At 38.4% G+C, this 16,586-nt stretch overlaps 3 protein-coding genes across 4 annotated transcripts; 2 read left to right on the top strand and 1 right to left on the bottom strand.

The window, feature by feature from the left end:
- On the bottom strand, positions 1–3,268 carry fam78aa (family with sequence similarity 78 member Aa). 2 transcript variants are annotated; one of them, XM_047150021.2, is made up of 3 exons: positions 2,927–3,268; positions 2,221–2,509; positions 1–1,532 (listed from the first exon to the last, which is right to left on the bottom strand). In XM_047150021.2, exons 2-3 carry the CDS (start codon positions 2,499–2,501, stop codon positions 1,007–1,009), a joined length of 807 nt encoding a protein of 268 aa, XP_047005977.1. In that variant the 5' UTR covers positions 2,502–2,509; positions 2,927–3,268; the 3' UTR covers positions 1–1,006. The 2 variants fall into 2 exon arrangements, with proteins under 2 accessions (XP_047005977.1, XP_017307525.1); XM_017452036.3 differs by having other exon boundaries at positions 2,221–2,334.
- Positions 3,269–5,893: 2,625 nt separating this feature from the next.
- On the top strand, positions 5,894–9,009 carry plpp7a (phospholipid phosphatase 7a (inactive)). Its single transcript, XM_017452034.3, has 2 exons — positions 5,894–6,517; positions 7,933–9,009. Exons 1-2 carry the CDS (start codon positions 6,043–6,045, stop codon positions 8,319–8,321), a joined length of 864 nt encoding a protein of 287 aa, XP_017307523.1. The 5' UTR covers positions 5,894–6,042; the 3' UTR covers positions 8,322–9,009.
- Positions 9,010–13,247: 4,238 nt separating this feature from the next.
- On the top strand, positions 13,248–15,446 carry edf1 (endothelial differentiation-related factor 1). The gene is given in 5 exon segments (NM_001200933.1): positions 13,248–13,326; positions 13,576–13,627; positions 14,549–14,709; positions 14,858–14,951; positions 15,054–15,446. Coding segments are annotated over 5 exon segments (447 nt in total). The 5' UTR covers positions 13,248–13,251; the 3' UTR covers positions 15,119–15,446.
- The last annotated feature ends 1,140 nt before the right edge of the window (positions 15,447–16,586 follow it).

The following is a 16,586-nucleotide window of genomic DNA, read 5'->3' as shown; positions in this document are numbered from 1 at the left end:
CACCTTTTGTTATAGTTGTGTTTGAGTCCCTCAGTTCTCCTCAGTGTGAAAAGATGGATCTCAAAATCATACAGCCACTGTTGAAAAGGGGTCAAATATGCAGAAGATGCTGGAAAAGCTTAGAATGTGCAGGACCTGAAGGATTTTTAATGAAGAACAATGGACAGTTTAACTGCTCAGGACAAACAAGGGCCTCATGAGCAACTATTACAAAATAGTTGTTGATCGTCCAGGTAACAACACAGTATTAAGAATCAAGCATATGTAAAATTTTGAACTGGTTCTTTGGCAATTCAGTTATTATTGTGTCCTCCATCCATTCATCCATCCATCTTCTATACCACTTATCATTTTCAGGGTCACGGGGAAACCTGGAGCCTATCCCAGGGAGCATCGGGCACAAGGCAGGGTACACCCTGGACAGGGTGCCAATCCATCGCAGGGTATTATCGTGTCCTGTGAACTATATGTAAATGTTTGTTATGTGAAATAGCTTATTCAGGGCAGTACTAAATAAAAAACAAAATGCAATTTTAATGATCCCTCTTGTTTTTTGTTTTTTTTTATTGTTAACATTTTGCAGATTCTGCAAGGGTGTGTAAATTTATGAGCATAACTGTATATGAATTAAAGTCCAAAAGCAGCATCCTCTCTAATACATGTCACCTTATGTCACATCTTATTGATATATACTGATACTGAAAATATTACAAATATTTTTTCCTACTCACATCTGTAAATTGAACATAAAGTGGACATGACTACTCATTCCTGTTCACAGAACTGCATGCATACAAAATTCTGAACATTATTGAAATCTATTCAACATATGGCAAAACAGTAATGCAGAACGCTGTTTATCTGAGGCCTCACTTTCATTTCTGAACATCCAATAATGATCAATAAAATAATAAATAAATAATGTACTACTTGAGGTTCAGTGAGAAGCAGGAGGTAAAATATTTAAGTCAAAAACATACAAGTGTTTGCTTTTTCACTCCACTCACTACTTAGGGGGGATGACAACAACAGACTCCCCTCTTTTAGGTCTCCAAATTAGCACCTGAGCATCATTGGCATTGGGTTTGACCAAGGCATTGGGTGGGATGGGTTCATTCATAGCCAAGATCTCTGGCTGTTCTTGAGCAAGATGATCCATGAGGTGAGCTCTTTGTCCCAGGGGCTTCTCAGGATCCACCTCAATAGCGATCTGCATCTTCCAGCGGATGGTCCTGAGCAGTACCATCTCAGCTGAGGCCTCGTTCATGGCCACCAGCCAAGTGGTGAAGCGCTGGTCCCTCTGGATAGAGCTCAAAAGTGGGGGGACACTTGTGGTGCCCGTGGGGATGCTCCATGTCACGCTGGGGCAGAAATTGTCGTTCATGCTCACAGTGAGTGTGGTGCTCCTCTTGGTGGGTCCTACGATGGTGTAAATCTCAGTGGTACAGCCATACCATGGGTAGTTCACTCCATCTGAATCACTGATGGCCTGGATGTGTCCATCTCTCAGCTCAGGGAGCTCCCAGCTCGATCTACAGAGGTGAGGGATATGCAAATACATGGGAGTTCTAAGTTGAAACTGAAAAACTCTCCATAAAGTATAATGTCTCTACATTAGTTGCTGTCCTTGTTTTTTTTTGATTAGCGTAGTCGAGATAGCATCTGAAATTCAAACTTAAATGATCAAATATATTGGCCCATATGAGGTAAACATAATATAATAATATAATAATAATAGACTCCTAAATAGATGAATCATTTTGCATAAATGAATTACTGGGAAACTTGGAGCGAGGTCATCTATTGTGGAAGTCCATCTCATTGTTATGAAAAGTAAAATGACTGCATTTGGCAGACACAAAAGCATTCTAAAAAAGACTTGCTTTTGTCCTGCTTGGGGTGTGCTAAATTTTTCTGCCATTAAGGAAACAATCCCAGGAAATTGGAGCATAAACATTACTAACATCCTGACTAACCATTCTTGTGAATGTCCATTGAAACTTCATGCTGCCTAAATCCCATATTTTTGTCTGTCAAATACAATGATGGAATTATGTAGAAATCCACTGATTATTTAGCCCCTTTTTAAAGAAATATCATTTCATATTAATTTTGTTTTGTCATTTGTCCCCATTAAATTAATTTATGATTAACAGGGGTAAGACTGTGTTCATGTATATATAAATTAATCAGTCATATTGGTGCCTTTTTCATACGTACATTCCTTCTTCTCCATAGTAATTGAAGAAATCCATTTGGTTACATGCCTGGATCCAGCCCACAGTCCAAATTTCTTTACGGACCACTGGTGGCACCTGCACCCGGGCAGCAGCTCTAAAGTAGGGTGTACGGTACCTCAATACTACATTGGACGACTCATCAATGACAGTAGGATTAGAATCGATAGAGGTGTTCAGTTCGAGGACTCTGATGTTTTCGTAAAAATGTGTACCCACGCTCTGCATGCACCCCATGGTGGTGACGGTCAAGTCTATTCGCATCCATCAGACTTAAAGAAGCAGCATTCACATTATTAGGAATACATATTTTCAGCTATAGACTTAATATGTTTCACACTACCAGTAACATTATGTAGCAGGTGTATATGCATAAGTACAAATAACACCGATATGCTAGATCAACAGGTAAACACAATCAGACATTGACTGCTGAGTCTAACTAGTTTTGCAGTAGGATCCAAAAAGCAGTAATATTATATGAAAATATAATGTCTGTAAATAGAACAACCTACATAAAAGAATGATTAAAACACTACTAACTTCACATGATTAATTAATATGTTGAAAACTACAGCAGTAACATTTAAATAATGTTCGAATACTATTCAAAGACGACATGGTGTCACCTCACATGTAAATACAATACATAATAAATAATAAAAACCGTGCAAAAGTCCAAGTAACACCTGCTACACGTAGTCCTGAAGTAATGCATGAAGACCAGTTACACTAACAGCAGTAGCACCAGTCTGCTGTGTTGAACGAGGCGCTGAATTCCGCTGCTCTCCACTTTAATAATCTCCATAACGGGATGACGAGAAGAAATAAAATCTCTCTGCACTCAGTTCAGTTCGAGCTCGACATCAGGACTGTAAGTTAAAGTGACAGTTTCTGAAGTAGCAGTGAATAGATTTTCTCCTGTTTCCCTCGGGATAGTTGAGGGATTTAAACTGCAAGTCGCGCTACTTTATTTCGCACTTGTGCTATTAAAGGCTCGGAAGGTTCCCAGACGTGTAACGAAACCCTTCAGCTGTCTCTCTCTCTCTCTCTCTCAAGCGGCTTAGATTAGATTTCCCTGCTGAAGGCCCCCTGCATCCTGGGTAATGTAGTTTTAAAGTGCACCTATTATGGTTTTTCAAATATTACCTTTCATGTAGTGTGTTATATAGCTAGCTGTTTGTGAATGTAAAAATGTCTGCAAAGTTTCAAAAATCAAAAGGAGGAAGCGATTCTGAACAGCTGAAACGAGTCGTTAGTAATTCCAGATTTTACTTCCTGTACTAAACTACGTAGCTTTGTGACTCACTGCATTCAGCCAACAGGGCGGTCACCAGATGAACGAACGACTCGGACCCGAAGACTCAAGAAGTGAATTAATCATTTCTGTTTCCAGGGAAGAGACGGGACAAATGTGACGTGACAAATGAAAGAACGACGCGGATCGGGAGGTGAGGTGAACTAACAGACTGCGTAGCCTGAAGACCAGCTAAGACTTTAATTAATTTGTTTCTCATCATTCAGCCTTGGCTGCATTAGCCTATAGTTTATTTGATAGTTTATTAAGTACTAGATGTGTTGGGGAATTTAACATGTAACATTTTAATTATATTCTGCTGAAATGAACGAAACGACTCGTAAAAAGATTAGTTCATTTTGCTGGACGAGATTTAAAGATCCGAGTCAGTAAAATGATCCAAACTTCCCATCACTAATTCCTGTCTTTTCAGAGGTGTGAGAAGGTGAACTCAGAGATGCTGAGAATGAAGCTCATCTCCTGTTCCTCCCTATTAAGACTAATTATGTTAATTTTTTCATGTCGCTGGACACACCCACATGTTGTCACCAACGGCCACTGTCGCTCATGTCGCTGGTAGTTGCCAGCTCTCATTGATAATGAATGTTTTGCAGCCACTTTGTCGATGTGAGTCCCTGTATTTGTAAACATACTGTTAAATCTGTAGTAGCCGATCATTTGGTTCTACTATTTGGTTTGTTAATATTCTTGCCGCAGTTGACTTTGTCTTTAGAAGAGATATGGGATCTATTGTTTAAGTTGGACTGTTATAACAGGGTGTATTCCCACCTTGTGTCCAGTGACGAGAATGTACTGTCTAGTAAGGGCTTTCAAGTACTATGTGGAAGTGATGACCAGTTGGTGGGTCACTGATAAGCTCTTTGGGGAGCACAACATAGTCTGTCTCACCTCTGCTGTCTAAAAGCAGGCTAGCCCATTAGTTAACAGATGTGATGACACAAGCATACTTGAACACAGGTCAAGAGACACCTTCTTCCAATAAATGCCATAGGATGTGCATTATGGCTAGTTTCTGGGCAGGCAACATTGTCATGGTCTACCAACATGGTCACGGTTACAAAATGATGAATTTGCTATTTGTACTTTGCAAGTAAACAAGCAAACAAGAACACTTTACTAGTTCTGAAGGAAACCTTGGTGGCCTTCCTCTCAGCCATAGAACCACGGTTACATATGTAACAATCCTTTTGCTAGAGACCTTCTTGGTCTCTAATGTGATCTGAAGAAGATATTGTGTGAGAGTTATAACAAATATCCCAAGAAGAGTGGGTAAAGATTCACCAAGCAGTTGGAGAGATAGATAGGAGGCTACATTTGTGCTCCTAAAAGACTACAGGCAAAGTACTCCTCTTAAAGCTATTATAACCAGCCTGGTGAAGTATGAATGATTTTCCCTTTTCCTTTAAAAAAGATGGCGGATTGAGGTAAAAAGGACAAAAACATTGCATTTTTATTCTTTTAAATAACTTTCTGAAAATCTCTATGTCATCTAATTACATCAGAAGGAAATATTTAGATCTCATACTTGCAGGACACACGATCAGCCGTTTAATTATTATTTTTTTAACTGCTTGAATTTTGTAATCTACTATGCTCATACTGTATATAAAGTACAGGAAATCCTGCCTAATTTGTGCATGCCTAGATTTTCTTCTTAAATCTTAAGGCAAATACAGCATTGTGTGTATTATACTTAGTATACTGTGCACAGCAATAAAGCCTGTATGGGACTCCAATCACACTCATTCACACTAAGGGGAAGGGAAATCTTAGCATAGACAGTCCACCTACTTGCATGGTTTTGGGAGGAAAACAGAAACAACTTTTTTTTTCTTCTTTGCAATTGCATGCCATTCATACAATTAAATTGCAAATTTAATTTTTAGGATAAAAGCTGTCATTTAGCTGCTCTGAGGTACTTTTTGCATCTTGCCCCAACACCCAACTGTGACATCACATCCATAATGTCATGTGATTTTGAACACATGTTCTCACTACAAAGGTTTAAATATATAAACACAAGCTAATTTTTCCCATCACTACCTAAACTAACTATAAACAGTCTGATTGTATTGAAATCTCGTTAACAGTAGATTTACTTGAGAAATCAGTTTTTTAAAAAATGGTAGCAAAAAGTCGGAATATTTTATAAGCAGTGGACTGTTGCACACTTTTTGGAGACACTTTGGAGAAATTTGTTTTTATTCGTTTGCACAGAAGAACAAGGTAGTAACTGTAAAACACCCTTCGCTGGCTGTGAGCACAGTATGAAACCGCTATGTGGGTGCATTTCATGAAGCTAGTCAGTTGGCGTGTCTATTTATAGGAATAGACTGGAATAGAACTCGGAAGAGTTACAACAGGGCGACACACGATCTGGGCATGGACATGGTGGACCGGTTACCTGGCCACTCTGCACTAAATAATCAGACACTCAGACAAAACAAACACTGGACTCTACGCTAAACCCTAACCTGGGAGATCAAAATGCCTACGAGCCAAACTAGATCTAGGACGAGAGACCGGAGCAACGCGCTGAACAGAGCGGAGTTCGTGTCTCTTCTCCAGCAGCCGCTGAGGAGCAACAGTAATGCCGAAGCTCGTGCGCGGAGGCCGTCGCACAAACAGCCGCAGTGTACACACGCGAGCGGCGGAGACAGCACGCAGCAGGAGCCGGGAGACAGCAACAAGGACAGAAAAGAGCTCCCGGAGGAGGATTGCATGCAGCTCAACCCGTCATTCAAGGGCATCGCGATGAGCTCTCTGCTAGCCATAGATATCTGCATGTCAAAGCGACTCGGCGTGTGCGCGCATGCGACATCGTCATGGGGCAGCGCGCGCGCCATGATCAAACTGCTCGCGCTCACCGGCCACGGCATCCCGTGGATCATCGGCACACTGGTGTGTCTCACCAGGAGCAACACACTAGCTGGCCAGGAGGTTTTAGTCAATTTGCTGCTTGGTGAGTTTTACAGCCTGGCAAATTCCCACGGTGTTTTACGAACACATGCAATACTCCTTTGTGACCAGCTGGAAACAAATGAACGTAGAATAAGTCAAATAAACACCGTGTTAATTCGACAAAGGGGGTTTTGGTGTGAACAGTAATTCATTTTGACATCCTTAAACCAGTAGCTACACTCATGGTAAACGTGTCCTTATGATGGACTTCTAATAACTGCTGCCCATTGCTGATGTACCGATTCACCATTAGTGAATCGATTCTGTACGACCGACTCTTTTGGGTGAGCTGTGTCGATTCACAAGTACGATCGAAAACATGCAAAACATGCAGGCTGAAAAGTTTTAAAAACTTGAACACTGTGACGTCTTCCGCGTGTTCTTGAGTCTAGATGTAATCGTTTTACATTCATTTCTTAGATGATAAGCAAGCAATGTGTTACTTCTTTTAGATTCCGTAAACAGATGTCTGAATGTTCACTCAGAGTTCTGAATCAAACGAATCAAAACTCAAACAATTCGATTCACTAAAAGGGATAAATCGAAAGAATCGAATGAGAGTAGCTATGAACAGCCATTTTACGCAGAATTAAAGCAGTCAAGTAAAGCCTTGAATAGGCCCCCTGTTGGGGAAAAAAAAAAACAATAGAAACCCTCCTGGAAATTGTAATGGTTATAATGGGACTTGTATTGGTTTTTATGAAAACTGTAATGGTCCCTGTGGGTCTTTACTGGTAATTTGTTGCCTTCTATTGGTGGCATGTTATGTCTTGTGGGTAGCATTAAGGACTAGTAATGGTAGTGGGTTTGGTGGTTTGTAATGGTATTTGTAGTGGAAATTATTAGAATGTCTGTGATGGTTTCTATTGTTTTTTTATGTTGTTGTTGTTGTTGTTGTTGTTGTTGTTGTTTTTCAGCAGGGCCAACAAATATTCATCTATGCATCTTCAGTAACACTCTGCAGCAGGTGAATTATGGACCAGTAATACAGCAGTAGGCTAACTAAGCATTAGGCTTATTGGAGATTAATTTGTGCATTAGATAGTCACATCATAGATAAGCATCATAGTCACAAAATCAACAAGAAAAAAAGACAGTTTATAGCATACATGACAGAGGAGGTTTTGAGGATGCTGTTAGGTTTTTAGGTCAGTGGATATGGGAATATAGAAGGAACAGAGAGAGAGCTATGAAACTCTCTCCTTGGTTTATTGTGCTGATTTCTCAGCTGACATATTACCAACAGTCAAGAGCCTAATGTTCTATTTACTATAATTTTTTGTAATATTTGACACTTTCCCCCAATTGGATTTACCCCAGAAATAATTTCATATTCTGTGTTAAAATTAGACTCCCATTAGTGCTGTCTGCACATGTGATAATGAATATGTATCAAACCTCTTTTTTCACTTCCAGCTCTCATATTGGATGTGATGACTGTGGCAGGAATGCAGAAGTTGGTGAAACGCAAAGGGCCCTGGGAAATGTCGCCCAGTTTCCTTGACTACCTGGCCATGGACACCTACTCCTTCCCAGCAGCCCATGCGAGTCGGGCAGCCATGGTGTCTAAGTTCTTGCTAGCACACTTGGTTCTTGCAGTTCCTTTGCGCATTTTGCTTGTTCTGTGGGCCATGCTAGTGGGTATGTCACGTGTACTGCTCGGTCGCCACCACCTCACAGACGTAGGATGTGGCTTTGCTTTAGGATTTCTTCATTACAGTCTAGTGGAGATGGTGTGGTTGTCGTCCAGCACATGTCAGGCTTTAATCTCTATTGGGACACTTAACTGGAGCCCCCTGTATTGATCAGTGTGTGATTACCTGCAGCCTTTTAATCAGGCTAAAACCTGTTGGCCCAGTGCCCATACTGCAGAGTTATAGTGATAATGTATTTGTGCATATTTGGAGAGAATCTAAAGTAGTTTTGAAAGTTGAATTAAAACATTTTATTTTCTGCAGAGTTATATAGGCCTGATATTTGAGAGGCAGTAGGGATGCACACAGGCTGGAAATTTGATGAAAACATATCAAGGTCCATGCAATGAATTCTACTGTTTTGCATGGTTACATAGCAAAAAACATCTACAGTGGTGCTTGAAAGTTTGTGAACCCTTTAGAATGTTCTATATTTCTGCATAAATATGACCTAAAACATCACCAGATTTTCTCACAAGTCCTAAAAGTAGATAAAGAGAACCCAATTAAACAAATGAGACAAAAAATATTATACTTGACAATTTATTTAGAGGAAAATGATCCAATATCTGTGAGTGGCGAAAGTATGTGAACCTTTGTTTTCAGTATCTGGTGTGACCCCTTGTACAGCAATAAGTGCAATGAAGCACTTATAAGGTGCTCATTCACACCTGATTGTTAACCCATTGATTGAAAACACCTGCCTCTAATTTCACCTTCAAATTAACTGCTAATCCTAGATGTCCACATACTTTTGCCACTCACAGATATGTAATATTACATAATTTTCCTCAATAAATAAATTACCAAGTATAATAATTTTGTATCATTTATTGAATTAGAATCTTTTTGTCTCTGTTGATGTTTAGGTCATATTTATACAGCAATATAGAAGATTCTAACGGGTTCACAAACTTTCAAGCACCACTGTATATGCAATGTATGTGATTATTTGCTTTGCATTTTTTGTGTTGCTGTTCTGAGTGAGAGAATGTTTGCTCAGGGATTTTTGCAACAGCAATATACTGTGTCATATAAAATCTGTTTTATTTGGTATTGGATATAATTTTAGAACAAAACACTGAAAATATTGGAACTATGGAAAGAGAAAAAAGGGAAAAAGCTTGCTGTCGAAAAAAAAAGTCTACAGTATTCTGTATATACACATGTATGTACATGTGTAAATACATATTAATCAGGGTTGATTAATATATGTGTAATTACTGGAGCTGTGTAACATACCTGATGATTTATTATGAACATTTGACAGAAGAGTTATACTATGTGAGACTATTGTGTGTTTGTGTGGAGGGAGGGAGGGAGGGAGGGAGGGGGAGAGAGAGGGAGGGAGGGAGGGGGAGAGAGAGAGAGAGAGAGAGAGAGAGAGAGAGAGAGAGAGAGAGAGAGAGAGAGAACCTTTATATTGTTTACTTATTAACCTAAAGTATGCAAGAATATTTGATAGAAAATCTAAATCCAGAAATGTATTTTATGGTGACAAATTAATGCATTGTTCCAGTATAAATAATTATACACCCAGTGTCTTTTTGAATAAAGTTTGAGATGCAACCATCTGCATGTTATGATGTCTAGTCATTTTATGGGGTCCAAACTTGGAATTTGATAACAACACCCAGTAATTAATAGTGCAATTTTTTTATTTTTTTTACTTATTTAATTTTATTAAAAAGTCAGAGCAACTGTCATGGATGCTGAAGTGTTAGCCTTTTCTATATATAGGCTAACTCTTATAATATATATTTTTGTGTTTTAATTATATTCAGATAATACAAAACATTGGCATGCGTACATTGAAAGGAAGAAAAATTGTCTCTTGTGATCAGGCGACAGTCAAATAACTTTTGTAGCAGTACAGAGGATTTCACAGCTGTCTTTGTCACTCTGCTTACTCTCCATAGCAGTTATCAGATAACACTAGTGGCGCTGAACTCTGACTCAGCAGGCTATAAATACAAGTCCCCACTCCATTTTCTTTCAACCAGTACACCACTGGCTGGAGAATATCACTGAGCAGTATTCAATACACTGTCAGAGACAATAAACAGAAAGACTAAATAGTGGGAGTGTAATAGGCAGCCCAAAGAAAAATGCAAAGCAATATTTCAAACTGTGAATTCAGGGAGGATTTGTAAGTGGAATCAAAGGGACTAATTAAGAATTTACTCCTCCAAATAAATATAAAACAAAGGTTGGTGAGGTCCTTAAAAGTGACATTTATAGCACCATGCTTTTGAATTCTCAAATCTGATTGGTCAGAAGGTGTAGATTAATTTTGTATAACAGTAGCTCTGAAAATAGTGCCACCTGTAATTCAAATCATAGGTTTATATTAATGTGCTTGTTCTGTATGGTGAACTTTAATTATATTTGAAGTTTTATGTACAGAAAAATTTATGTAACATGTATGGAAGGAGTCTTGGGTAGCGTCTTGCAAGTCAATAAGTGCTCTGCCATAGATGAGTCTTCAGCACAGACGAGCTGAATAGCTGCATTTTTCTTAATGTCAGGAGAATAACAATGAGACTGGTGAGGGAATTACTCTATAGCTATTATAACATAACTGCTAACAGGAACAAACTTAGCACGGTGTGTTTTTCTGATTATTTTTTTTTAATTGTGAACTTTGCCAAACCTTTGTAGAAATAAGAGAAATTAAACAGTTTCGGGTGTGCTGTTATTGTAAAATAATCAACTTTGGGGTGGTACCATATCTGTTGACAGTTCACCAAGCTTGATATCTGTGAAAAGAAAGCATAACTATCTAGGCACAGCTTTCTTTGCACTGTATCGCTGCTTGAAAAACCTCCAACAGAAACCATCACAGAAATTCTAATGATTTCCATTAAAAATACCATTACAAACCACCAGCTAACCATTAAAACCACTACCATTACTGGTCCTTAATGCTATCCACTGACATAACATGTCACCAATAGAAGGCAACAAATTACCAGTAGAGACCCACAGAGACCATTACAGTTTCCATTAAAACCAATACAATTCCCATTATAACCATTAAAACCATTACAAATTCGATGGGGTTTTCTAGTGTTTTTTTCCAGTAGGGAATTTGTTTTGCTATAGTGGAAGGTTTTTGCCATTGCTGGCGTATTTCTGAAATCCCACAATATACTGCAATATATTAATTTCTATATGATGAAGCTACAGAGATGGACACCTATAAAGAGCTTTACTGTTTTAGGGAATAGGTAGTAGGGGGCATTTTGGACAGAAGGTGTGTTAACTGAAGTACAGGCTTGTGTTGTACACTATTATCTAGCTGAATCCCTGTACAAACCCTGAGAGAAAAGCGCTGACCACATGAAATAGCTTCCTACTGGCAATATAATGCATTACATAGATCAATGAAGGCGTTATTGTTGTTTTGTGCAGTGCTCTTATACAGGAAAAAAAAAAAAAAGGAGCCAGTGAGGTTTAGACCTATCTAGTCGAAAATGGCACACGTGCCAAAACAATACGAATTACTGTCTACAACTAGTGTGCACTACATAATATACTCATAATAGTGTGCTGTGCAGCAAACTGCTTGAGTTGGGATATAGAAAATACAGGCTTTTTTTTTTAATTGCAAGAAAAGAAAACAGCAATGCATTGAAATACAATAACATACAAGGAAAATGAAGAAAAAAAAACCAAAACAACACTAACAAACTGGAATAAAGTTGGTTTGACATTGGACGTTCGATATTCGCAGATCCTCAGAGCGTTCTTTGCCATGTTGAACTTCCAGTGACCAGTATGAGGGAGTGTGAGAGCGATGACACCAAATTTAACACACCTGCTCCCCATTCACACCTGAGACCTTGTCACACTAACAAGTCACCTGACAGCAGGGAGGGAAAATGGCTAATTGGGCCCAATTTGGACATTTTCACTTAGGGGTGTGCTCATTTTTGTTTCCAGTGGTTTAGACATTAATGCCTGTGTGTTCAGTTATTTTGAGGGGACAGCAAATTTGCACTGTTTGCACATTGTAGCAAAGTGTCATTTCTTTTTCATTGTAGCAAAGTGTCATCTATTCAATCCAGTATGGGTCATTTTGACCCCCTTTATGCATTCGTGAATGTTTTTTTGATTCATGCATTGTAGGGTTAAATATCAAAAATCTAAAAGGTGTGCATCATACCGGACACCTACATGAACACTTTACAGTTGGTTGTGTGACTGTACATCATTCCCTTCAAATGCTATTGAGCTTTAAATTATGGCATATTTAGTGTATGGGCCCATCTGGTAGTGAAATTCATGTCTAATTTACATATGATTTAATAGCTTATTTTAATAAATATCAGAAATCTAAAAGGTGTGTGTCATACATGACATTTAGATGAACCCTTTACAGTTGGGATCATGACTGTACATCATTCCCTTCAAATGCTATTGAGCTTTAAATAATGGTATATTTTGTGTATGGGCCCATGCAGTAATACAATACATGGCAATATTTATATAAGATTTAATAGTATATTTGATTAAATATCAAAAATCTAAAAGGTGTGCATCACTGCTGACAGCTAGACGAACACTGTACAGTTGGTTATATGACTGTAAGTCACTCCCTTCAAATGCTATTGAAGTTAGAATCGTGTATAACAATGTCGTATGTAACTTTAGAGACGGTCCCTTAATTTCCGCATATCCGCGAATATCGAACGTCCAACCAACTTTATTCCAGTCACAAACAATAGCACCTCAATCAGTAAGAAAAATATGATCATTAATCTTCAGAAACTTTTTATTTCTTATTATTATCAATGAGTTTAAGAGATTTTACACTAAGTGAAATCTCAGGAAGAAAGACCCAATAGACGCAAATCAGCTGACGCTTGATTTACGCAGTGACGTAATCTCGCACTTCCGGCTTGCAACGTGAAGCGAGAGAGACCAAAGAAAGCCAACTCCTACTCCGAGACATTAGTTTAGTAAGGAGTTGGGCGTTTTATTGACTCCAGATAAGTTGCGCAATCTGTTATAAAAACCAAATAATCTTCGAGAAAAGATGGCCGAGAGTGACTGGGATACAGTGACCGTGTTGAGGAAGAAAGGGTCCGCGTCGCAGGCCAAATCCAAACAGGTTCATATGCTAATGTTAATATTACAGCTAGCGAGCTTATTGTGTCAGATAATTACCAACAAACTGTAGTTTCTTATACTATTATATATAGCCAGGTGTACTGTTTATCGGACAAGAGTTTTTTTTTTTTATTATTTATTTATTTTTATTATTATTATTATTATTTTTTTAAAGATCATTAGCTAGGTGCGACTTTGTTTTCTGTTGAGCTCCTGAGCTAACTGTGTCTGATGAAATATTTGTTTGCAGGCAGTACTTGCAGCTCAGAGACGAGGGGAGGACGTGGAGACTACAAAGAAGTGTAAGACACCTGACTTTCACCTGATCATTGTGTACTTCCTCAACCAGTGTTGCCAACTTTTTGTTTGTGAGCTGCAAGCATGCCCACAAAGTCATCAGACGACGTCATATTTTAGATTCGTGTATTAGTTGAATCAGTCAGTGCGTTTACATGGACAACAATAATCCGGTATTAACCCGATTAAGACAATGCTCTGATTTAGAAAGTACCATGTAAACAGCAATTTTTAATTTTTAATCATACTCGAAGTAAACACAAATGGAATTAAGACATGTGGAGTACTCCCGTTTTAGTCGCATTAATGACGTGTATTACAGACATGTACACACCTTTAATCACACTATTAACATCGTGTGAGAGTTTTCACCGCATTTTGCGACAGGACACGTACACACACGGCAGTGCTCTACCGTTTTACAGCAAACAATAGAGCACGGCTGCGTCCCAAACCACGTACTTGCCTACTATAGGCCTGTAGTAGATGAAATACATGTATCTCGGCTACTATATAGTAGATAAGTACGCGATTTGGGATGCAGGCCACAGTTTCAAGCAGTCGTCTATTTGCACGTACAACATGACAAATAATTAACCACACTTGAAGCCTTCGTAAAAATTTTTAATAAAAACACCCAAAACTGTATATGGTACCATAACGAAGATGAACTGTATGTTGATATGTGAAATTCTGGAGGGACGGTGTGGCGTGGGGACGTAATGACGTGTGCCGTCAATCGATCTGTGTTCTATAACATGTAAAACAGGAACATGAAAGGAACATTCTAAAAGCAACTCATGTAAACACATTAATCACAATATTGTCTTATTCAGAATAAGTAGATTATTGTTGTCCATGTAAATCTACTGAGTGTGTGCAATGTATGGGATCTTTGCTTTATTGTGTGTTGCTTTTCTTTGCAGGGGCTGCAGGTCAGAATAAGCAGCATGTTATAACTAAGAACACAGCCAAACTGGACAGAGAAACGGAGGAGCTCCATCACGAGCGAGTAACCCTGTCGGTGGGCAAAGCCATACAGCAGGGCCGGCAAAACAAAGGCTTAACCCAGAAGGACCTGGCCACAGTAAGTACTCTTGTAGAAAATCATACATGTTTTTCAGGAAGCAAATTAATGAGGTTTTTTTTTGTGCATTGACCAAGATACAATTTGACTGGACTTTACTACCAATACATCAGAATAGGGATGATATGAATATTGTTGTTTTCTTCAGAAAATTAATGAGAAGCCACAAGTAATTGCAGACTATGAAGCAGGAAAGGCCATCCCCAATAATCAAGTAATGGGAAAGATTGAGAGAGCTATCGGTGAGATTTCACTTTTTTAAATTCTTTTGAAAGCTTTCATTTTTTCTAAGAAGCCTGATGTATGTGTCCAAAGTTTTTCCACTATATTCTGGTGATTGGCAGGACTTAAACTGCGTGGAAGGGAAATTGGGGAGCCCCTCGACGCCGCTGTGCCCAAGAAGAAATGAACAAAAAATCCTCGAAATCCACCACTTAGCATGCAGAATCTCTCTCTCTATTCTGGCCTTACAGTCCGTTTCCACATGCTGCTGTCTCAAGTCCCTTTAAAACATTTTTAAAATTTTTTATTTTTATTTTTTAAAACTGCTTATTTAAGTGGTGGACCAAATGTCAATTAATTGACACTGTAATGAAATGAAAGCATCTTTGCTTGTGTAATACTGCTTTTTTTTTTTTTTCTTTTAGACAGACTGAACTGTCTCCTGTTGTGTACATTTACATAATTTTATGCTTGCTTTGAAATTTAAATAAATGTTCGCATTTGATTTAATTCCATAAGTGTCAGTTTGTTTAATATTTTACAGGGGTAAAATGAAAACATTGAAATGAATTACAAACTGCTGATTTGGCACAATTTGCAACAACAAACTCAAATCAATTGTGCTGGGAAAATCTTCATTTTAAAAATAGGCATGCAGGGTTATTTATTTATTCCACTCACGCCTTCATGGCGCTAGTGCCAGTTTCTAATAAAACGTGCTGCTCTTACAGGAGGCACTTCATTGCAGTTAATTAAATGCAAACCAAAAATGTACTATTGATGTATGTGACTGACCGCAAAAAAAAAGCATTTTCACATATTTTTGTTCATAATATTTTGTAGGTAGCCTTTCACACATTTTTATGTTGATGTAGTTTACCAGCCAGCTCATACTACTGTATTCATAGTGGCTACGTTTACATGCAGCCAAATATCTTAATAATCCGACTGATTGCTCAATGGGAATAAAAAACTTTTATGCAGACACATCGATCGGAATAATGTAAACCGATTGAGACCAATCTGAATGAAATACCTATCCGATTGAACGAGGTGGGTAATCTTTTATTTTTGTTATTATTATTAATCCGGGAAATAGAAGAAAACTAGCCATTTAAAGGTCCGTGTCTGATTACTTTCTCTGTTGGAATCAGCATGTCGTTCTGCGCATGCGTGTTTGAGTAACGCTGCGCACCTCGGCAAGACAATGTCCTGTAAGAAAACGCGTCATGTCATTTTAATCAAATATTGAGGTCGGATGGACGGTTTCAAACTACCGGGAACTAACAGGAAAGTTCAGCTATTAATAATCGCCGGACATCCAGTGAGGATGCAGAAACCTGCACAGAGTAAAAAATAAATAAATAAATCATATATGTATATATATGTATATGTGTATATATTTCATATTGGTAACATTACATGAAGTATTACATATCTCTTGTACTGATTAATAATATGTGCGTTTCATGTTTTTTGGTCCTGAAATTCGGACAGATAACTATAGTGAAATACTGAGCAGCTTCACTGCAGTCATGTGTAAAGTGTCAAGTTTAGGATAAATATAAACATTTGCAACTGGAATTCACTTGGATTGGCGAGCAACTTTGCATTCACAAAGTACAAAGTCCCGGAACTATAAATCGGACTCGATG

Source organism: Ictalurus punctatus, chromosome 22 (assembly GCF_001660625.3).
Source record: "Ictalurus punctatus breed USDA103 chromosome 22, Coco_2.0, whole genome shotgun sequence".
NCBI lineage: Eukaryota > Metazoa > Chordata > Actinopteri > Siluriformes > Ictaluridae > Ictalurus > Ictalurus punctatus.
Note: the sequence above shows the minus strand (reverse complement) of the source record. Positions and strands in the feature narration are given on the sequence as shown.